The sequence below is a fragment of the Ranitomeya imitator genome, chromosome 4, assembly GCF_032444005.1.
Source record: "Ranitomeya imitator isolate aRanImi1 chromosome 4, aRanImi1.pri, whole genome shotgun sequence".
Classification (NCBI taxonomy): Eukaryota; Metazoa; Chordata; class Amphibia; order Anura; family Dendrobatidae; genus Ranitomeya; species Ranitomeya imitator.
The window spans coordinates 10,022,998-10,046,969 of NC_091285.1; the positions used below are offsets into that span (position 1 = coordinate 10,022,998).

Below are 23,972 nucleotides of genomic sequence, written 5' to 3' on the forward strand. Positions count from 1 at the left end.
GAACAGCTGAGACAATTCAAGTAGGAAATCTCCCAGAGGTCCAACTGAACAGATTAACCCATGCACTGCTAGCAAGGAAAAAAAACTGGACTGTTTAATTCAATGATGGAGTACTTCTAACATATGCAGGAGTTCATGAAACCAGACACTGCAGTCTTCTGGCCCCTCTTTGTAGCAGTATCCCCTTGACATATAATATTTAGTCCTCATGTTTATAATATAAGAAAATACACAAAGCCATATAACCGTATAATACTTTGATACCGCAACTTGCTAGCCAACTGAAATGATGACACAACGCATGAAAATAGGTGAAAAATTCAGTGCTGACTAATTTATTAATACATTTCTCATTAAGGCCGGAGCTGAAGTTATCTAATCCAGAGCTCCGAGACTATGTCATCGATATCAGATCGGTGGTGGTCCGAATCCCAGTAACTCCCACCAATCAGTCAAGTGCTGGGGCCACAGTGCTCTAGAGAAGGCTCAGCTCCGTTTAGAGGGCTTTAAATGGAACTGTAAGCTCAATCTTCTTCACGTCAATGGAACTAGACTGGCGGTGCCATCCACAGCCACTGCACAATGCCACAAGTCTGACCTCCATCGATTTCATATTATTGATATAACTCAAGGATAGGTCATCAATATTACATTTCCTGAGAACCTTTTAAACGTTCCCTGAAGACAGTTCTGAGGGCAATTCCCCAAAAGCAAATCTTGAGAGTGATGTTCCTCCTGGAGATGTGGGAATATAAGCCTGCCATATTCTATCCTACAAAATGATGACGTCCTCCAAATCCCAAAATTATTGGCAAGTGTTCTGTGAGGGAGCTTCACAGTTTATATCAAGTGTCTTGGATCTCCGTTTCATACAGATGGACCAGGTATTGGTTGGACGGACGCTTACTTTAGGCTGAGGTAGGTCTTCTGCTGGGGTGACTACTTTACGTAATCTCTGCAGAGAAATAAGTACATGAAATTAGAGTCAAGTCGTCACATCATTCTTTCTATCCATTTGTCTCATTTGCTTACGGAATATAAGACAACGGGTAGAGCAATAGGCAGCGTTAGTGTTATAGTAAGTACGGTCACTACAATGTCTTTATGGTAACACTTTACCTCCTTCAAGGACCCTTTCGACCTCAGGACTATATAGATGGCGTATAGAGGAATGCAGATCATAGAAGCGATGGACATAAGCCACCCGATGGCGTAACCCCATGGTGGATACATATAGTAGTTATTGTACTTCAAGGGAACATATCTGATTAATGAGAAGAGGAATGTTGCCTGCAGAGAAAAAGAACCAATCAAAAATCAGGAAAGTGACTCCTCGGGGGTGGAGTTTTCCGAAATATTGACACCACCCCCCCTAATTTTGACTCTGTAACTTCTGTATATTATTTTTTACACTTAGCAATATGGGCGATAGACACTATTGTGGGTGCTGGAGGCTGAGACATGCCCTCATCATGGCCCGAGCAGGGTATGTAGGTGGTCCCTGGCCACAATGACTGTGAGGAGCCCCGCTCTATTGGTGTTAATAATACTTCCATACAATATACAGAGTAATATCAGCTTGACAGGCAAAACACATAGCTATATGGTGCCCAAATAATGATCCCATAATAATACCGCCATACATGCAGTTCCTGTTAATCATCCTCACTATGTTGGTGGAGGCACACGGTCAAGTCACAAGACTGTTGCCTCTTACCACACAAACAGCCGGGGTCACAGCCACCCAACATATCTTCATCAGGGGCCACGGGCGGTACCCGATCATATCTTGTATGACGTCATAGAAGCGATTCGCCCCTACAAACATAAAGAGAAAAAGCAATACATGACAGTGAAAATGTTTGTTTTTTTTTTTTTAAATTTATTGGGATAAAGAAGTTGATTCAAACTTTTATATACTTTTCACATTTTTTTAAAATATTTTTTAAATTTTTAAATTTTCCCTTTTTTGGGGTCTCCCTAGGGGATATAAACCTGCAATTGTTTGTACTGCAGTGTATATGCTACAATACTAGAAAATTGCACTATATAATTACATTGATGACATCCCATGAAGCCTGGCCACTAGCTGGGCTTCATCAATACCCCCGGTAGAAAGGTTGACTTGCATGCCCCTGACCATACTGGTACCTGGGTAGTATTAATACTCACCATACACCCATCCTATACAGATACACTCAGCTACCCCAAAAAAAAGGAGGCAGATTCCGCTGGAAGCAAAGTAGTCGAAGAGCTGGAATATGTATATCCCTCCCTGTAAAACATAGAGGGTTGTATGATGGCAGGGACTGGTGGCTGGAGATCATTTACTTCCAATACCTTGTAGGACACATAAGACTATGGCCCCAATTCACCACGTTCATTATTTTGGCATGTTTTTGTCTTCTCTTTCTGCTTTCCCCGATGAATTTTGTGCCACATTCTTCAAAATTGTACCAAAATTTCATTGAATTGTGTGTAAATATAAATGTTTTATTTTGCGCTTTTGAGACTTTTTTTGAGGTCCTTTAAAGAGCAGTGAAAAAGTTTGATGTTAATAATAATAATAATAATTTTTATTTATATAGCGCCAACATATTCCGCAGCGCTTTACAAATTATAGAGGGGACTTGTACATACAATAGACATTACAGCATAACAGAAATACAGTTCAAAACAGATACCAAGAGGAGTGAGGGCCCTGCTCGTAAGCTTACAAACTATGAGGAAAAGGGGAGACACGAGAGGTGGATGGTAACAATTGCTATAGTTATTCGGACCAGCCATAGTGTAAGGCTTGGGTGTTCATGTAAAGCTGCATGAACCAGTTAATTAATTTTTTTTTTTTTTTAATATAGGCCACACAGGGATCGTTAGGTTAATGCATTGAGGCGGTAGGCCAGTCTGAACAAATGAGTTTTTAGGGCACGCTTAAAACTGTGGGGATTGGGGATTAATCGTATTATCCTAGGTAGTGCATTCCAAAGAATCGGCGCAGCACGTGTAAAGTCTTGGAGACGGGAGTGGGAGGTTCTGATTATTGAGGATGCTAACCTGAGGTCATCAGCGGAGCGGAGGGCACGGGTAGGGTGGTAGACTGAGACCAGAGAGGAGATGTAGGGTGGTGCTGAGCCATGGAGTGCTTTGTGGATGAGGGTAGTAGTTTTGTACTGGATTCTTGAGTGGATGGGTAACCAGTGTAATGACTGGCACAAGGTAGAGGCATCGGTGTAACGGTTGGTGAGGAATATGATCCTGGCAGCAGCATTCAGGACAGATTGGAGCGGGGAGAGTTTGGTAAGAGGGAGGCCGATTAGTAGAGAGTTACAATAGTCCAGACGAGAATGAATAAGTGAAACAGTAAGAGTTTTTGCAGAGTCGAAAGTAAGAAAAGGGAGATGTTAGTCTTCAGCTACTTAAAAATTTTAAATTTTGACAGATAAAAAAAATAATTTCTGAAAATTGAAAATGACGAATTAGCTGAAAACCTCTGGATAATTAAACCATTCAAGCAAACCCGAAAAATTATGAGGACTGAAAAACGAGCTTAAAAATGGCACAAAAGCATTAATATATTTGGCACAAAAAATAAAGATGCGTAAAATGAAAACATTCACTCGATAAAGAATGATGAATGGAGCCGATGTTCCATTAGATAAACCAAGCAAATGTTGTAGGAATGGCAGTGAGGTCACATGATTCATAGAGAATAAAAAGGGGTCAATCTAAATTAAGCCCCCTATCTATGAACTCATTGCAGCCACATACTGTGCGTACGCTTTGGACCTGGGCATATTGAGAGCTGCAAAAACTACATAAACCATGCAAGTATGAACAGCTCTATAAACTCTGTGCAACATTAGAAGAAAGCTGAAAATGTAGTTTCCAGAGAATAGGTGCAGCATGAGAGGAAACCTGAGAGTAAACACTTTCCAGAGAATAGGTGCAGCATAAGAGAAATACTGAGAGTAAACACTTTCCAGAGAATAGGTGCAGCATGAGATGAAACCTGAAAATTTAGGCTTTCCGAAGAATAGATGCAGCATGAAAGGAAACCTGATAATATAAAGTTCCAATGGAATATGTGCAGCGTGAGAGGAAACCTGAGAATATAGGTTTCAGAGGGAATAGGTGCAGCATGAGAGGAAACCTAAAAATTTACTCTTTCGAGAGAATAGGTGCAGCATAAGAGAAAACATGTAAACATGAAGCGATTCAAGAAAAGGGAATAAATATGTAGACTGGCTATGATATGTACCTGAGTAACAATAGGCAGACCGAACAGGAAACAGACTACAGATATAGTTAGGATAAGTATCTCCCTTCTGTACCCCTTACGCAGGACTGTGGGATAACGATCAATGATGGACAAGCAGAGAGCCTCAACGTAAATGAACTGTAACAAGAGAAAAATAACAGCATGAACTTATCTAAAACAGAAAAAATCCAACAACTTCCCACAATGTTAAATTGTTTCCAAGTCCTTATGAAAAGCCATGAAAGTTTGATTGCATGGGACGGATATTGCCATTTTGTCGACTCACTGGCCCACAGAATGCAATGGGAGAATTGATTCATCTATTATACTCATAAATTCGCCATAAGTAAACCTCTAACCAGGGTGCTGAACTTTACCTACGACTGAATCTTGTTATATCAGCCAAGTAATAAGATGTTACTTTGAATAATGAACATTACATAAAAGAGGAAAATTCTGCTTCTATAAGGTTAGTTTGAAAAAAGAGGACATTGCTGCTTGTGAAGGAGGTAATCTCCAAAAGGAGGACAAAGCTGCCTGTAAAGGAGGTAATCTCCAAAAGGAGGACATAGCTGCCTGTAAAGGAGGTAATCTCCAAAAGGAGGACATAGCTGCCTGTAAAGGAGGTAATCGCCAAAAGGAGGACATAGCTGCTTGTAAAGGAGGCAATCTCCAAAAAAAGGACATAGCTGCTTGTGAAGGAGGTAATCTCCAAAAGGAGGACATAGCTGCCTGTAAAGGAGGTAATCTCCAAAAGGAGGACATAGCTGCCTGTAAAGGTTTAATCTGAGCCATGTTTTTCATGTCTGGGGTCATTTGTGTTTATTCAGTACCTGACTGTCCAGCCCAAGGAGAATCACCATGATAAAGAAGAGAATGGACCAGAGCTGGGACACCGGCATCATCGTCACGGCTTTAGGATACACGATAAAAGCCAGACCAGGTCCTGTAACAAGCCATGTAATTACCCCACATGTACACACCGATCACCATCCACAGGGCATGTCATATGCAACATATAGAAAAAGAATTTGTCATGCATTCATCACCTCTTGAACACTAGTCACATCCAGAGCTGCATTCATAATGCTGCTGTCTTCTTTTAAACCAACTGCATTACATTCGCATTAATATTCTATATAGCATTATTATTATTGGTGATGTTGTGAGATAAGTGAAGTACGAAAAGTCTTTTGGTTCATTCTGCTCCATAAAGTGCCAAAAAAGGCTGTGCACCATGAAGAAGTAGTCTGTTATATAGCAGGTAGGATGTTGTGTTTCTTATTGATTCCTACAAAGGTTGAATTCTTTCTTACCAGATTCAGCAACTTCAGATATTGGGACCCCCTGCTCCTGCGCCATGAAGCCCAAAACAGAGAAAATAGCAAAACCTCCCAAGAAGCTGGTGAGACTGTCAAAGAAGCACAAAATGACACAATCCCTGCAGTAATAAAAAAAAAAAAATTACTTTAACTACTATTTTATTGTGAAATTCTAATAGCTTTTCGTGACATTCAGCTGTGAAGTTACATGAAGTTTTAGGTCATCTCCTCCCACGGCCCCCGAAGCATTACCTGTGTAGTTGTATCACCGCCGTACACTTACCTATAGCAGTTGTAACTATAGGAGTTATAACTACCAATACCAATAGTGAACCCCATAGTTATAGCTAAGGAATAAAAGATCTGCGTCCCAGCGTCTATCCAGACCTACGGCAGAAAATTAATTAGTTCTAAAATGTATACAAAGCCATATGTGCAAAACTGTATTTATACGTAACCCAAATAAGAAACAAACTAAACAATAATCAAAAGTAGAGGAACACAACTACTTATATCAAATAATATAACTGCTATAATACTGCCCCCTGTGTACAAGAATATAACTACTATAATACTGCCCCTATGTACAAGAATATAACTACTATAATACTGCTCCTATGTACAAGAATATAACTACTATAATACTGCTCCCTATGTACAAGAATATAACTACTATAATACTGCTCCTATGTACAAGAATATAACTACTATAATACTGCTCCTATGTACAAGAATATAACTACTATAATACTGCTCCTATGTACAAGAATATAACTACTACTATAATACTGCCCCTATGTACCAGAATACAACTACTATAATACTGCCCCTATGTACAAGAATATAACTACTATAATACTGCTCCCTATGTACAAGAATATAACTACTACTATAATACTGCTCCTATGTACAAGAATATAACTACTATAATACTGTCCCTATGTACAAGAATATAACTACTATAATACTGCTCCCTATGTACAAGAATATAACTACTATAATACTGCTCCCTATGTACAAGAATATAACTACTATAACACTGCTCCTATGTACAAGAATATAACTACTATAATACTGCTCCTATGTACAAGAATATAACTACTATAATACTGTCCCTATGTACAAGAATATAACTACTATAATACTGCTCCCTATGTACAAGAATATAACTACTATAATACTGCTCCCTATGTACAAGAATATAACTACTATAACACTGCTCCTATGTACAAGAATATAACTACTATAATACTGCTCCTATGTACAAGAATATAACTACTATAATACTGCCCCTATGTACAAGAATATAACTACTATAACACTGCCCCTATGTACAAGAATATATCTACTATAATACTGCCCCTATGTACAAGAATATAGCTACTATAATACTGCCCCCTATTTACAATAATATAACTACTATAATACTGCCCCTATGTACAAGAATATATCTACTATAATACTGCCCCTATGTACAGGAATATAACTACTATAACACTGCTCCTATGTACAAGAATATAACTACTATAATACTGCTCCTATGTACAAGAATATAACTACTATAATTCTGCCCCTATGTACAAGAATATATCTACTATAATACTGCCCCTATGTACAAGAATATAGCTACTATAATACTGCCCCCTATTTACAATAATATAACTACTATAATACTGCCCCTATGTACAAGAATATAACTACTATAATACTGCCTCTTATGTACAGGAATATAACTACTATAATACTGCTCCTATGTACAGGAATATAACTACTATAACACTGCTCCTATGTACAAGAATATAACTACTATAATACTGCCCCCTATGTACAGGAATATAACTACTATAATACTGCTCCTATGTACAAGAATATAACTACTATAATACTGCCCCTATGTACAAGACTATAACTACTATAACACTGCTCCTATGTACAAGAATATAACTACTATAATACTGCCCCTATGTACAGGAATATAACTACTATAATACTGCCCCTATGTACAAGAATATAACTACTATAACACTGCTCCTATGTACAAGAATATAACTACTATAATATTGCCCCTATGTACAAGAATATAACTACTATAATACTGCCCCTATGTACAAGAATATAACTACTATAATACTGCCCCTATGTACAAGACTATAACTACTATAACACTGCTCCTATGTACAAGAATATAACTACTATAATACTGCCCCTATGTACAGGAATATAACTACTATAATACTGCCCCTATGTACAAGAATATAACTACTATAATACTGCCCCCTATATACAAGAATATAACTACTATAACACTGCTCCTATGTACAAGAATATAACTACTATAATACTGCCCCTATGTACAGGAATATAACTACTATAATACTGCCCCTATGTACAAGAATATAACTACTATAATACTGCTCCTATGTACAAGAATATAACTACTATAATACTGCTCCTATGTACAAGAATATAACTACTATAATACTGCCCCTATGTACAAGAATATAACTACTATAATACTGCTCCTATGTACAAGACTATAACTACTATAATACTGCCCCTATGTACAAGAATATAACTACTATTATACTGCCCCTATGTACAAGAATATAACTACTATAATACTGCCCCTATATACAAGAATATAACTATTATAATACTGCTCCTATGTACAAGAATATAACTACTATAATACTGCCCCTATGTACAAGAATATAACTACTATAATACTGCTCCTATGTACAAGACTATAACTACTATAATACTGCCCCTATGTACAAGAATATAACTACTATTATACTTTTATTCCTTATAATAAGTGCAATATGTAGATCCTGACGATACCGATGCTCTCGTCTCCCTGGTTTAGGACATTGCTCACCTGCGGGTCCTTTAGTCGGGAAGTATCTGGTTTTAGATAGAACAAGATGCCGTTAGAAGCCCTGGGCAGTGTGACGCCGCGGATCAGCAGGATGATGAGCATTACATAGGGAAATGTTGAAGTAAAATACACAACCTGTGGACGGCAGAACAGGAGGTGCCAAAATGGAAGAAATCTATATTTTTCCTTTTTTTCTGGAGAATCTCATGTTAATTACATGTTTTGTTGCACATAGGGGTTAAGCTGCTGATTTTCCTGAAAAACATTCCAGGATTTTCCTAGAAGATCTATTCCAAGATTATCATTTAAAAGATTTTTCTGAGCTTTAGTTATATATCTCATCAATATCAGATTGGTGAGCGGAGACATCCGGGACCCCAACCATCATCATCATCAGCATCGGCCATATGTGAACATTGGTGCTGTGTAGCGGCCGCTCCTGGGTACTGGAGCTCAGCTCATAGGTAATCTAATATTGGCTCTCACATCCCCCCGCGTGCTACATTTACACCTGTTTTGCACTCACCTTTCCTGTGGTTTTTACTCCTTTCCAGATACAGAAGTAACATATGATCCATCCAAGGAGAAGACACAGAGCGAGCTCCCATCGAATGGATCCAAGGTTATCAATGCCGTCTGTTAGGCCCAGAGTCCTTCTCCTGAGGAGATCAATTATTGTAGATCATTAAAAGTAATGAAGTCGCGACAGTGAGAATCTGTGGGACGGAGGTTGCCGACATCTTCACTGTCAGTTGCCGACATCTTCACTTTCAGTTGCAGAGGGAACCTGACCAGAATTGTTCTGAATGCCAAGGGCATCCATAGCGGGGAGATAGACCGGGCTACTGCAGTGGGGTCCTTTGGGAGAGAGGTCCTTGCCTTGGCAAGAAGGAGTCAGGAGATGAGAATTAGTGTCATTGGCACACTGGGCCAACTCATTGTCCCAAGGGTCTACGAGGAGACACAGGTAACTAGGAGGGTTGTTTACACTGAAGATATATCAGTGTGGAGGGCATGGGGGTGGGTGACTTGGGCTGGGATGTTTGTAGCAAAAAATGATTGACTTACTCCCAAAATTCCACTTCTGGACTTGTGTGGTTCATGGTGCGGCTCCAATTTTCTTCCTTGTGCATGAATTCCATGCAATTTTCTGAGAAGAAGAAAATATTCCCATAAAGACCATTAGACAACATCAAGTCATTGTCGGAACGTAGCTTTGGCCAAAATGTAACTTTTAGGTAAGTAACTCCCTGGCTCTAACGCCTGTCGCTTCAGATTAGGCCAGAATAGGATGTGGTGACCATAACAGCCTAGGAGAGACCACCACAGCGCCAAGAAGACCACCAGAAGAGCAGAAGTGGCGGGATAGAACCAGTGAACTTTCCTTTTTTTTTTTTTTTTTAAAAAAAAAACATTTTGAAAAGTATTTTGGAAAGTTGGACAACTCCTTCATCTTAGAAACTGCTTGGAAGTTCTCTAGTCCTGCCCACACGTAATTTACATTATTTTTTATGGTGTGCTGGGTACTTAGTACTGTTTTCTTTGCAGGTTCTCCATCATCAGTTCACAATACTTTACGGGTAAGGATGTTGCAGCCTTCTTGGCTGTCAGTTGCAGAGGGAACCTGAGAAGTAGGTCCAGAAGCTGCAAGATGTCCATGCCACCATACTGTGATTGGGCTTCTGGATGAAGTTGGAGGGCTACATTTGTTTTGGCGGCTGGTAGATGCAGATAATTGAAGAAGAGGTTTGACCCCAATAAGAGTATGTATCAGCTGCTCCACTGGAACCAGGATGGGGCGAGCGGAGCGCCTATTGCTGGGTCCACATAGATCTATGACACATGCTAGAGATATAGGAGTAATCTGGAGACCAAGCTTCGTAGACCTTGAGATCATGGTTTGGACAAAGGCGGTAGGCACCCACAAGATCAGAATCTGGGGACAGCTAGGATTCCTAATAATTGGGCCTAGAGGTAGAAGAATTGGAACCCTTGATGGAGGGTAGTGCCCTCAAGAGTTGGCTGAGGATTTTTTTTTAAAGGAAACTACTCGAGAGCGAATCATCCATGCAAAAAGTACAAGTGGCCACTGACTGCAGCATAGGCTCTAGATACCTGTGTTCCAGGTGTTGTTGCAGCTGGCCCAGGGCAGACGGGAGACAAATGAGTTGAAAAGGTAAAAAAACGACCATGCCAATATTATGATATAGTAGATATTGACCAGGAATGACATTACCATGGTGCCATATCCAATGCCTGCAAAAGAAGAACAGAAAGAAAATCAACCCAAGATCGACTTCTCCAAAGAGGGATTCGCGTCCTCGATTTTTAATGGCTCCCGGATCGGGCATTTATTGCATTCACACAATGTCGTTCTTCACATTCTGTCCTGCTTGTGCTTACAGTCCCAAACGTCTCTTAAAAATACTTGACTTCGGTTATGTGAAATGGTTACTACCGTGTGGCCAATCTCTGATAGATGGAAGTGGCATAAAATAAGGCCCCGTTTTTTAGATACATAAGGGTCCCAGACCTAAATCTAGAAAATGGCGCTTTGTCAGTGGAGCGGCGGCCGTGCATGCGAGGTTCTCGACATTAGCGTTTACAGGGGTTTTCAGTTTTCGCATGCGCTGCCATTTCTCTATAGGATTATGCAATTGGTCCCCGATATTGAGAGAGATGTGGGTGCCAGCGCTAAACTTTCCACAAGCATGACTCGCATCTAGAGAATGGGGCCTTGTCAGTAGACAGTGAGCTATGCATGTGCTTTTCTCCCCATTTATCTGTGTGAAATTTCCATTTTTCTGCATGCAATACTATTTCCTGACAGGCCCCATTCTTAAGATAGGTGTGGATCCCAGCATAAAAATGACCTACATCTAGAGAACGTGGCTTTGTCAGTGGAGAAGAGGCTGAGCGGGTGCTTTTCTCTCTATTTACTTGTATGATATTCCCAATTTCACACATATACTGTAACTTCCCCAATGACAGGGCTGTACGATGTGGCTCCTATCTCAAGGTAGATGTAGGTCCCACCAGTGGACTTACAATAACAATGACCCACGTCTAAACAATGCTTTGTCAGGGTAGAGTCAGCTGCGAATGTGCAGTTTTCTTCATTCACTTGTATGATATTTTCATTTTTGTGCATAGGAGGCCATTGTTCCACTAGCAAGATTGGGCCATGAGGCTCCAGTCTCGCAGCAGTGGATGTCCAATAAAAAAGAACCCGTAATTAAAGAATGGAGCCTTTTCACTAAAGAGGCAACAGGGTAGAGTCAGCTGCGAATGTGCAGTTTTCTCCATTCACTTGTATCATATTTTCATTTTGGTGTATATGAGGCCACTACTCCTCTAACAAGGTTGGGCCATGAGGCTCCAGTCTCCCAGCAGTGGACGTCTGTCACGATATTGTATGAAATATAATATGATATTGTAGCTTTGTCCTTCAGCCCGTGCTGGGGGCTAAACCCCCCCCCCCCCTTCCTTATCTCTCTGGCTCTCTTTGTCTCTTTGTGTTGGAATATATGGTAGAGGAGGGGTTTTTATTGCCCTGGCCATAAATTGCAGGCTCAACCAAGTTACTCGTACCCTTCCCAACTGCACTAGTTGAAACTAGTAGAGAAGCTTCCAGAATCCATGAGATTCTTTGTTCCAATATGATAAGATATTGGGCCAACGACGTGGGCTATGAGAATATTGAATACCTATTCTTAACGGCCATCGGCGGATCTGTCACCCGCTGTACACATGAGCTTCTAACTCCATCAGGTAAAAAAGTAGGGATTTCGCTGTAATTATGCATCACAAATAGGACATATTTGATCTCATTAGAATGCCAATGTTAATACGAGATGAATGCTGGATTTGTTATGACTATGACATGTTCTGTAGCGGAGTTACAGACATTAGACAAATTTAGGTTAAATTTAGTTAGACTGAAGAGGTAGGAGGGTCTGGGAAAGCCAGCCCTTTCTGTGATGTCACTGGCTGCAGTTGATAAGTTTTTGGCCAGACTCCAGCAGTGAGTCTGTCTGCTGGAACCCATGTGAGTCTGACCTGAAGAGCTGTTCCTAACCAAAGTCCTGATGCACTGGGGCAGATGGAAACTCCACTAGCCGGGTTGCCCCATATGATCTGAACACATGTAAGTGTTATTTCTCATTTAACCCCTGTTATTTTTATAATTACCTTGTACATATTTACAATTGTCTCATATTGTAACATCTTTATATAACTTTTTATAAACACTGCCTTAAAATCATTTATGGAGTATAATATTTAATATACTAGATTCGTTCTTCCTCTTCTAAAACGTACCCTGTCTCCTGAAGGGAATTGCGCTACTGTTTTTGGGTTAGCTTCGGACCCGTTTAATCGAAGCTGGTGGCAGCTTACCGTGTGCAGGCCTTTGGGTGTCGTTGTAGCGACTGCGGCGTTGATAATTATTGTTCCTGCCTGAGCGGGGGTAGTTTATCGCGTCGCTGCAGCGTGCCCAATAGCCAGTACATAGCAGGCAGCCTTTCTGGCGACTAATTACCCTAGGTGCAGTACCTAATCTGACCTAACAGTAAGGGGGCGCCAGAGAGCTGCAAGTTTTAAGTGGAACTGTAAGCGGGATATAGATAAATCCCTGCAGTTCGTGGTATATTGAAGAGCAGTGGGATACCTAGAATAAGCCCCTGCTGTAAACTAAGAGGTCAATAGCCTTATGTGTGTTTTTTCATCACATTTTGGAGTGGAGGGATAACTAAGATAAGCCCCCTTGCACATGTGATAGCCGTCTGTTGGCCTAAAGTCACCCAGATCTGTGACGTGGGCGTGACGGTCACGGTGTGAATCGTGACAACGTCCAATAAAAAATAACCCGTATCTGAATAATGGAGCCTTTCCACTAAAGAGGCAACTGCACATTGACAGGGTAGAGTCAGCTGTGAATGTGCAGTTTTTCTCCATTCACTTGTATGATAGTCCCATTTACGAGCGTACCGGGCCACGGCTCCACTAGCAATGTCGGGCCATGAGGCCCCGTTCTCCCAGCAGTGGACTCCCCATAAAAAATGACCTATCCCTAAAGAATGGAGCTTTGTCAGTAAAGTGGTAACTGCGCATGCGCGGACGCTTCTTCACTAGCTGTTCAATCGAACCCCGTTCTTAAGATGGATGGGAGTCACGACAATGGATATGCTAGAAATGTCCCACATGGGAAAACCTCTTTAAAGGGATCTTTCTGAAGACAGCTGTGCCTACACAGTATCTGTTGGATCTTGTTTGGATGCATTGTAAGGAGGTTCTCCGGCGAAACACCACTTCTTCCGCCCCAATGTTCTTGTAGCTGGAAGAGATGGCAGCAGCAGATAAGACCCGGTAACTCCTCCAGCAGTATAACCAGTCTGACTGCAACTTGTTCCAAGGTTTAATCCGCACTGAGTGGACCGACATGTTTGAAGAAGAACTGGAGCAGGAGGTTAGCTCTAACTATAGCGCCAACTGTCTACATCACCCTCCTGACAACAACCTTACGTTGTCTGAATGATGATCATTTTCTACAGGACTTACCGGAAAACAAGGGGCAGATTTTAATCCACGCAGTGACTGGTCCCTGGGTAGTGTATTGACCCAGTGCAATCTCAAGGAAGAAGATGGGAATGCCACATGTAAGTAGAAATATGAGGTACGGGATGAAAAATGCACCTATGGGGTGAGAGAGGGACAAATAATAAAAAAGTAAATAAATAAAACCTTTTCCTTTAAACACTTTATTCCCCACTCACACATTGCTGGCTCCCTGTTAGCTCTCAGGCGCCAAATCCACAAAAGTCCCTGCTGCACCCTGGAGGATCATTGTCTTTACAGAATGATGATGGATTCCAAGTGCTGGTCTGCAGAACTATGAATACAGCTCCGGATGTGGATGGAGGGATTTATTTTGGTATATTTTTTGTGCATTATTCACAACACACTGAATCATTCTCTCTCACCTCCGCCATTTTTGTAGCATAAATTCCCTTATCTCCAGATATTTCCCAGACCCACAATTTCTCCCACAACAGACAGAATGAACTCCACTCTGCTCCCCCATTGCCCTCGCTCCTTTAGCTCAGACTGTGGGGCTTCTTGGCTCGGAAGAGGCAGCGTCTCCAGATCACTGATGGCTGGTTTACCCTCCGAAGAACCTAGTGACAAAGACACAAATGAGGACTCAAATCCTTCTGTATTATTTCAAAACACTCTTTTTCGGTGATTCTTTGTATCTCCGTTCATACTGCACCCACTCACACAAATGATACACCATTTGAAAGGTAAGCTTGCCCCCTTCAGCAAGAAAATAACCAAACAAACCACACATCCACGATGTGATCACATAAAATACACTTTAAACATTAATTTTCATAAAACTTCAGTAAGGAAAAATGACCTGCAGGTGGCACCACACTACCCCAAAGCACACAAGCACAAAGCTGAAACAAATCCTAACATTTGCCTTGGGGGCTTTCCAGCTTGCCGAACTCCTTGCCCAGCCAATTTCAGGCAGGTAAATATAAAATATTTGCTACATATGTGGAAGTAGAATAAAAGTAAAACTTTACCTGTTTAAAACTTCAGCTTTAAAACTGAAGATATAAATTAACTATCAGATTTCCCGTATTATTGGCCAGTCATTGAAAAGTCTATCTTCCTTCTAAGGTTGCAGCTTATTGGTGACCTGGAGTCACCTCTGGTTCCAAGTAAAAAACTCAGACTGTCCATTGTTTCCCGATGGGAGAGATTGGTGGAAACAACCTTGCAAAAATTGAAAAAAAAAAAAAATCCAACCGTAGTGAAAAAAAGATAAAATAGTCTGCAAGTATTACTTTTTTCTTTTTTAAAGGGATATTCCCAATTATTATACAATGGTGTAAATACGCTCAGTTATGGGGTCAATTCTCCTTCATCAGTTTTACTGTCAAAGTGGCACTGCTGTACCGGGAACTGCTCCGTGCACATACATAGGGCTGTGTTGCACTTCCCTACACTGCAGATAGATGGCAGTGCTGCTGTGGAGGGGAAACAAAAAATGCTGCTGCCCCTGTTCTTTTGCAAGGTCCTGACAATCAGACCCCTTCTGATCAGTAAGTAAAATACCATTATGTTTACTGTTGGGGGATCTCCATTAGGCTGGAGTCACACACAACGTGTAAAAAATCGCAGAATTGTTCCCAGAACAGTGATCAGTATGTCATGTGCAGTGCGAGGAGGCGATTTTCTTGCATGTAATCATCTGTGTGACATCCGTATGGCGAGATTTTATTGCCGGCTTGCAAAATGGACATAGAATGGATCCATGGGCTCAAATATTCGTCAAACATATATATATATATATCAGTGAGACACATACCTCTCTGTGTTCATCTTCTCATTGAAGACGTTTACATTTGACCAGCTTGATTTTCCTGAAATTGCCTGCACCCCGACAACTAATGTGCGAAAATTTTGCACGGGCCAACTAGTATTAATTATTACAGAGATGAAGGGTGTGAATTAAAGGGGAAATCCTCCTAAAATAGTCTGCCATCTTATATAGGGGGCTCTCACGTCACACAACAATGGAATGACAGCTTTTTGTAATCACCTCAATAATTGTGTCAGAAGAAATGATCACTATCTCCATCCGAGGCAGCAGGGTGACATTGGAATGTTTTCTTGATGCGCTGTATGGCCCTATTATTATTGTGCGCTGCATGGCCCTATTATTATTGTGTGCTGTATGGCCCTATTATTATTGTGTGCTGTATGGCCCTATTATTATTGTGTGCTGTATGGCCCTATTATTATTGTGTGCTGTATGGCCATATTATTATTGTGCGCTGCATGGCCCTATTATTATTGTGCGCTGCATGGCCCTATTATTATTGTGCGCTGCATGGCCCTATTATTATTGTGTGCTGTATGGCCCTATTATTATTGTGCGCTGCATGGCCCTATTATTATTGTGTGCTGTATGGCCCTATTATTATTGTGTGCTGTATGGCCCTATTATCATTGTGTGCTGCATGGCCCTATTATTATTGTGTGCTGTATGGCCCTATTATTATTGTGCGCTGCATGGCCCTATTATTATTGTGTGCTGTATGGCCCTATTATTATTGTGTGCTGTATGGCCCTATTATCATTGTGTGCTGCATGGCCCTATTATTATTGTGTGCTGTATGGCCCTATTATCATTGTGTGCTGCATGGCCCTATTATTATTGTGTGCTGTATGGCCCTATTATTATTGTGCCCTGTATGGCCCTATTATTATTGTGTGCTGTATGGCCCTATTATTATTGTGCGCTGTATGGCCCTATTATTATTGTGCGCTGTATGGCCCTATTATTATTTTGCCCTGTATGGCCCTATTATTATTGTGTGCTGTATGGCCCTATTATTATTGTGCGCTGTATGGCCCTATTATTATTGTGTGCTGTATGGCCCTATTATTATTGTGCGCTGTATGGCCCTATTATTATTGTGCGCTGTATGGCCCTATTATTATTGTGCGCTGTATGGCCCTATTATTATTTTGCCCTGTATGGCCCTATTATTATTGTGTGCTGTATGGCCCTATTATTATTGTGCGCTGCATGGCCCTATTATTATTGTGTGCTGTATGGCCCTATTATTATTGTGCGCTGCATGGCCCTATTATTATTGTGTGCTGCATGGCCCTATTATTATTGTGCGCTGCATGGCCCTATTATTATTGTGCGCTGCATGGCCCTATTATTATTGTGCGCTGCATGGCCCTATTATTATTGTGCGCTGCATGGCCCTATTATTATTTTGCGCTGTATGACCCTATTATTATTGTGTGCTGCATGGCCCTATTATTATTGTGCACTGTATGGCCCTATTATTATTTTGCGCTGTATGACCCTATTATTATTGTGGGCTGCATGGCCCTATTATTATTGTGTGCTGTATGGCCCTATTATTATTGTGCGCTGCATGGCCCTATTATTATTGTGCGCTGCATGGCCCTATTATTATTGTGCCCTGTATGGCCCTATTATTATTGTGCGCTGCATGGCCCTATTATTATTGTGTGCTGTATGGCCCTATTATTATTGTGCGCTGCATGGCCCTATTATTATTGTGTGCTGTATGGCCCTATTATTATTGTGCGCTGCATGGCCCTATTATTATTGTGCGCTGCATGGCCCTATTATTATTGTGTGCTGTATGGCCCTATTATTATTGTGCGCTGCATGGCCCTATTATTATTGTGTGCTGTATGGCCCTATTATTATTGTGCGCTGCATGGCCCTATTATTATTGTGTGCTGTATGGCCCTATTATTATTGTGCGCTGCATGGCCCTATTACTATTGTGCACTGTATGGCCCTATTACTATTGTGCACTGCATGGCCCTAATATTATTGTGCACTGTATGGCCCTATTATTATTGTTCACTATATGGCCCTATTATTATTGTGCACTGTATGGCCCTATTATTATTGTGCACTGTATGGCCCTATTACTATTGTGCACTGTATGGCCCTATTATTATTGTGCACTGTATGGCCCTATTACTATTGTGCACTGTATGGCCCTATTATTATTGTGCACTGTGTGGCCCTATTATTATTGTGCACTGTATGGCCCTATTACTATTGTGCACTGTATGGCCCTATTATTATTGTGCACTGTATGGCCCTATTATCATTGTGCACTGTATGGTGCAGCACAGGCTTATAGGATGTGTGTGGTTTCGCCGAGCCATGGAGCCCTCAGGGGTTTCTTCTGCTTATTCATTTGTTACATATTGGGTCAGTACAGGGCAATGTGATGGTTTGTTGTTCTGCTACGTGGGCACGCTATGGCACCATTATGCTGCCTCCATATGCTGCCAGTATAACATATGTATACCGCGGTGCTATTATTTAGGCAGTGTACAGTATTGCTGCTTGCTTTGTCTGGTCTCACTGTGTAGGCAGTGTACGGTATTGTTATGTAATTTATTTATGGAACTATCATGCAGGCTGGTGCTTTCATGTGCTGTCAGTATTTATTTTTATTTATTTATTTTACTCGCTTATATAGCGCCATTAATTCTACTGCATTATACAGACATACCGTAGACATGGCACTTTAGTGTAAGCACTGTGCAGGGATTTCTGTATTGCTCTGTATAGCACTAACGTTTGCATTATGTATTGTGTTGTTATGAAGGCACTCTATGGTACTGCTGTCTGCATTCTGTATGGCACTATTATATAGGCACTATATTGTACTGCTGTCTGCATTCTGTATGGCACTATTATATAGGCACTCTATGGTACTGCTGTCTGCATTCTGTATGGCACTATTATATAGGCACTATATTGTACTGCTGTCTGCATTCTGTATGGCACTATTATATAGGCACTATATTGTACTGCTGTCTGCATTCTGTATGGCACTATTATATAGGCACTATATTGTACTGCTGTCTGCATTCTGTATGGCACTATTATATAGGCACTATATTGTACTGCTGTCTGCATTCTGTATGGCACTATTATATAGGCACTATATTGTACTGCTGTCTGCATTCTGTATGGCACTATTATATAGGCACTATATTGTACTGCTGTCTGCATTCTGTATGGCACTATTATATAGGCACTATATTGTACTGCTGTCTGCATTCTGTATGGCACTATTATATAGGCACTATATTGTACTGCTGTCTGCATTCTGTATGGCACTATTATATAGGCACTATATTGTACTGTTATGTGCTCTCTGTATGGCGAAAAGAAAAAATCGTTCCAGCTCCAAATAGTAAAATCCAAATTCCAACTTTATTAAGCCAATATAAAAACAACGGTGGACATATGCTCTACATGTGCATATCAGGACACGAGCGATGCGTTTCGATCCTACACGTTGTTTTTATATTGGCTTAATAAAGTTGGAATTTGGATTTTACTATTTGGAGCTGGAACGATTTTTTCTTTTCTTCATGAGATGACCGCGTGGATCAGCGTTGGGTTCCGTGCTCCTGCGGTGGCTACTTGGTGAGCTGGCTTTTTTTCTTCTTTGCTCTCTGTATGGCACCATTATATAGGCACTATACACTATATTGTACTGTTATGTGCTCTCTGTATGGTACTATTATATAGGCACTATATTGTACTGTTATGTGCTCTCTGTATGGCACTATTATATAGGCACTATATTGTAGTGTTATATGCTCTCTGTATGGCACTATTATATAGGCACTATATTGTAGTGTTATATGCTCTATGTATGGCACTATTATATAGGCACTATATTGTAGTGTCATGTGCTCTATGTATGGCACTATTATATAGGCACTATATTGTACTGTTATATGCTCTATGTATGGCACTATTATATAGGCACTATATTGTACTGTTATATGCTCTCTGTATGGCACTATTATATAGGCACTATATTGTACTGTTATGTGCTCTCTGTATGGCACTATTATATAGGCACTATATTGTACTGTTATGTGCTCTCTGTATGGCACTATTATATAGGCACTATATTGTAGTAATGTGCTCTCTGTATGGCACTATTATATAGGCACTATACACTATATTGTACTGTTATATGCTCTCTGTATGGCACTATTATATAGGCACTATACACTATATTGTACTGTTATGTGCTCTCTGTATGGTACTATTATATAGGCACTATATTGTACTGTTATGTGCTCTCTGTATGGCACTATTATATAGGCACTATATTGTACTGTTATATGCTCTCTGTATGGCACTATTATATAGGCACTATATTGTAGTGTTATATGCTCTATGTATGGCACTATTATATAGGCACTATATTGTACTGTTATATGCTCTCTGTATGGCACTATTATATAGGCACTATATTGTAGTGTTATATGCTCTATGTATGGCACTATTATATAGGCACTATATTGTACTGTTATATGCTCTCTGTATGGCACTATTATATAGGCACTATATTGTACTGTTATGTGCTCTCTGTATGGCACTATTATATAGGCACTATATTGTACTGTTATGTGCTCTCTGTATGGCACTATTATATAGGCACTATATTGTACTGTTATGTGCTCTCTGTATGGCACTATTATATAGGCACTATATTGTACTGTTATATGCTCTCTGTATGGCACTATTATATAGGCACTATATTGTAGTGTTATATGCTCTATGTATGGCACTATTATATAGGCACTATATTGTACTGTTATATGCTCTCTGTATGGCACTATTATATAGGCACTATATTGTACTGTTATGTGCTCTCTGTATGGCACTATTATATAGGCACTATATTGTACTGTTATATGCTCTCTGTATGGCACTATTATATAGGCACTATATTGTAGTGTTATATGCTCTATGTATGGCACTATTATATAGGCACTATATTGTACTGTTATATGCTCTCTGTATGGCACTATTATATAGGCACTATATTGTACTGTTATGTGCTCTCTGTATGGTACTATTATATAGGCACTATATTGTACTGTTATGTGCTCTCTGTATGGCACTATTATATAGGCACTATATTATACTGTTATGTGCTCTCTGTATGGCACTATTATATAGGCACTATATTATACTGTTATGTGCTCTCTGTATGGCACTATTATATAGACACTATATTATACTGTCATGTGCTCTCTGTATGGCACTATTATATAGGCACTATATTGTACTGTTATATGCTCTCTGTATGGCACTATTATATAGGCACTATATTGTACTGTTATATGCCCTCTGTATGGCACTATTATATAGGCACTATATTGTACTGTTATGTGCTCTCTGTATGGTACTATTATATAGGCACTATATTGTACTGTTATGTGCTCTCTGTATGGTACTATTATATAGGCACTATATTGTACTGTTATGTGCTCTCTGTATGGCACTATTATATAAGCACTATACACTATATTGTACTGTTATGTGCTCTCTGTATGGTACTATTATATAGGCACTATATTATACTGTCATGTGCTCTCTGTATGGCACTATTATATAGGCACTATATTGTACTGTTATATGCTCTCTGTATGGCACTATTATATAGGCACTATATTGTACTGTTATATGCTCTCTGTATGGCACTATTATATATGCACTATATTGTACTGTTATGTGCTCTCTGTATGGCACTATTATATAGGCACTATATTATACTGTCATGTGCTCTCTGTATGGCACTATTATATAGGCACTATATTGTACTGTTATGTGCTCTCTGTATGGCACTATTATATAGGCACTATATTATACTGTTATGTGCTCTCTGTATGGCACTATTATATAGACACTATATTATACTGTCATGTGCTCTCTGTATGGCACTATTATATAGGCACTATATTGTACTGTTATGTGCTCTCTGTATGGCACTATTATATAGGCACTATATTATACTGTTATGTGCTCTCTGTATGGCACTATTATATAGACACTATATTATACTGTCATGTGCTCTCTGTATGGTACTATTATATAGACACTATATTATACTGTCATGTGCTCTCTGTATGGCACTATTATATAGGCACTATATTATACTGTTATGTGCTCTCTGTATGGCACTATTATATAGGCACTATATTGTACTGTTATGTGCTCTCTGTATGGCACTATTATATAGGCACTATATTATACTGTTATGTGCTCTCTGTATGGCACTATTATATAGGCACTATATTATACTGTTATGTGCTCTCTGTATGGCACTATTATATAGGCACTATATTATACTGTTATGTGCTCTCTGTATGGCACTATTATATAGACACTATATTATACTGTCATGTGCTCTCTGTATGGCACTATTATATAGGCACTATATTGTACTGTTATATGCTCTCTGTATGGCACTATTATATAGACACTATATTATACTGTCATGTGCTCTCTGTATGGCACTATTATATAGGCACTATATTGTACTGTTATGTGCTCTCTGTATGGCACTATTATATAGGCACTATATTGTACTGTTATGTGCTCTCTGTATGGCACTATTATATAGACACTATATTATACTGTCATGTGCTCTCTGTATGGCACTATTATATAGGCACTATATTGTACTGTTATGTGCTCTCTGTATGGCACTATTATATAGGCACTATATTGTACTGTTATGTGCTCTCTGTATGGCACTATTATATAGACACTATATTATACTGTCATGTGCTCTCTGTATGGCACTATTATATAGGCACTATATTGTACTGTTATGTGCTCTCTGTATGGCACTATTATATAGGCACTATATTGTACTGTTATGTGCTCTCTGTATGGCACTATTATATAGACACTATATTATACTGTCATGTGCTCTCTGTATGGCACTATTATATAGGCACTATATTGTACTGTTATATGCTCTCTGTATGGCACTATTATATAGGCACTATATTGTACTGTTATGTGCTCTCTGTATGGCACTATTATATAGGCACTATATTGTACTGTTATGTGCTCTCTGTATGGCACTATTATATAGACACTATATTATACTGTCATGTGCTCTCTGTATGGCACTATTATATAGGCACTATATTGTACTGTTATGTGCTCTATGTATGGCACTATTATATAGGCACTATATTATACTGTTATGTGCTCTCTGTATGGCACTATTATATAGGCACTATATTGTACTGTTATGTGCTCTCTGTATGGCACTATTATATAGGCACTATATTGTACTGTTATGTGCTCTCTGTATGGCACTATTATATAGACACTATATTATACTGTCATGTGCTCTCTGTATGGCACTATTATATAGGCACTATATTGTACTGTTATGTGCTCTATGTATGGCACTATTATATAGGCACTATATTATACTGTTATGTGCTCTCTGTATGGCACTATTATATAGGCACTATATTGTACTGTTATATGCTCTCTGTATGGCACTATTATATAGACACTATATTATACTGTTATGTGCTCTCTGTATTGTCCTACTTTGTACTGCACTGTGCCTTTATGTTTTGCAGGGCAGTTTTCTGTAGGCACATATGGCACTGTTATGCTTTCCATATGGCGCCACTGCATGGTGCTGGTCTGTGCTTTCTGGATGCTGCTATATGCTATATAGCCTTTATGGGGAATATATAATCTTCGATAAAAGCTTCTTACCTGGAAGATTGCCCGTCATCTGCCCACATGGAGCTGCCATCTCGAATGCATCCAAGCTCTTCTGAAAACTTGTTTGGTGGCAATCCATCCTCCTCCCTCGGGCACAGGCGACGGTGGCAGGAGAAGGAGGAGACACATGGAAGACATCTCAGTGGCGGTGTCTTGGCTGCCCTATATACACTCTCTGTGGTACCCTGTGTATGGATATATGGCGGGCACCATGTGCGCTGTGGCACCACGTGGCACTAGCTGAGCTTCTGCACATATTAGTTGAACCCCAGCGTTGACTGTGGATTGCCTGTTCTTCAAAAGTCTTATTGATATTATCCTCTAATCCTTTTATCAGAATGATTGTTCACA

The 23,972-nt window shown here is 39.8% G+C and overlaps 2 protein-coding genes across 7 annotated transcripts in view; one reads left to right on the forward strand and one right to left on the reverse strand.

Annotated features, from left to right (window-relative positions):
- Positions 1–308: 308 nt before the first annotated feature.
- On the reverse strand, positions 309–23,698 carry LOC138675032 (sodium- and chloride-dependent betaine transporter-like). 3 transcript variants are annotated; one of them, XM_069762977.1, is made up of 15 exons: positions 23,613–23,698; positions 14,440–14,634; positions 14,018–14,152; positions 10,574–10,714; positions 9,527–9,608; positions 8,985–9,117; positions 8,459–8,593; positions 5,864–5,967; positions 5,575–5,699; positions 5,092–5,204; positions 4,259–4,396; positions 2,173–2,275; positions 1,718–1,818; positions 1,120–1,290; positions 309–955 (listed from the first exon to the last, which is right to left on the reverse strand). In XM_069762977.1, the coding sequence occupies exons 4-15, from the start codon at positions 10,695–10,697 to the stop codon at positions 806–808; spliced, it is 1,479 nt and encodes a 492-aa protein (XP_069619078.1). In that variant the 5' UTR covers positions 10,698–10,714; positions 14,018–14,152; positions 14,440–14,634; positions 23,613–23,698; the 3' UTR covers positions 309–805. The 3 variants fall into 3 exon arrangements, with proteins under 3 accessions (XP_069619078.1, XP_069619077.1, XP_069619076.1); XM_069762976.1 differs by lacking the exon at positions 23,613–23,698 and having other exon boundaries at positions 668–955; positions 10,574–10,596; positions 10,695–10,714; positions 14,440–14,582; XM_069762975.1 differs by lacking the exons at positions 14,440–14,634; positions 23,613–23,698 and adding an exon at positions 14,233–14,350 and having other exon boundaries at positions 668–955.
- LOC138675030 (sodium- and chloride-dependent betaine transporter-like) overlaps positions 13,880–23,972 on the forward strand; it is a 63,525-nt gene continuing 53,432 nt past the window's right edge. The window contains exons 1-2 of one of the 4 annotated variants that reach the window (XM_069762969.1): positions 13,880–13,925; positions 14,011–14,115. In XM_069762969.1, coding sequence (XP_069619070.1) covers positions 14,114–14,115 — 2 coding nt within the window. In that variant the 5' untranslated portion in view covers positions 13,880–13,925; positions 14,011–14,113. Of the gene's footprint in view, positions 13,926–13,961; positions 14,133–19,416; positions 19,482–23,972 lie in introns of those variants that run through there. The other 3 variants (XM_069762968.1, XM_069762971.1, XM_069762967.1) reach the window with 3 other exon arrangements.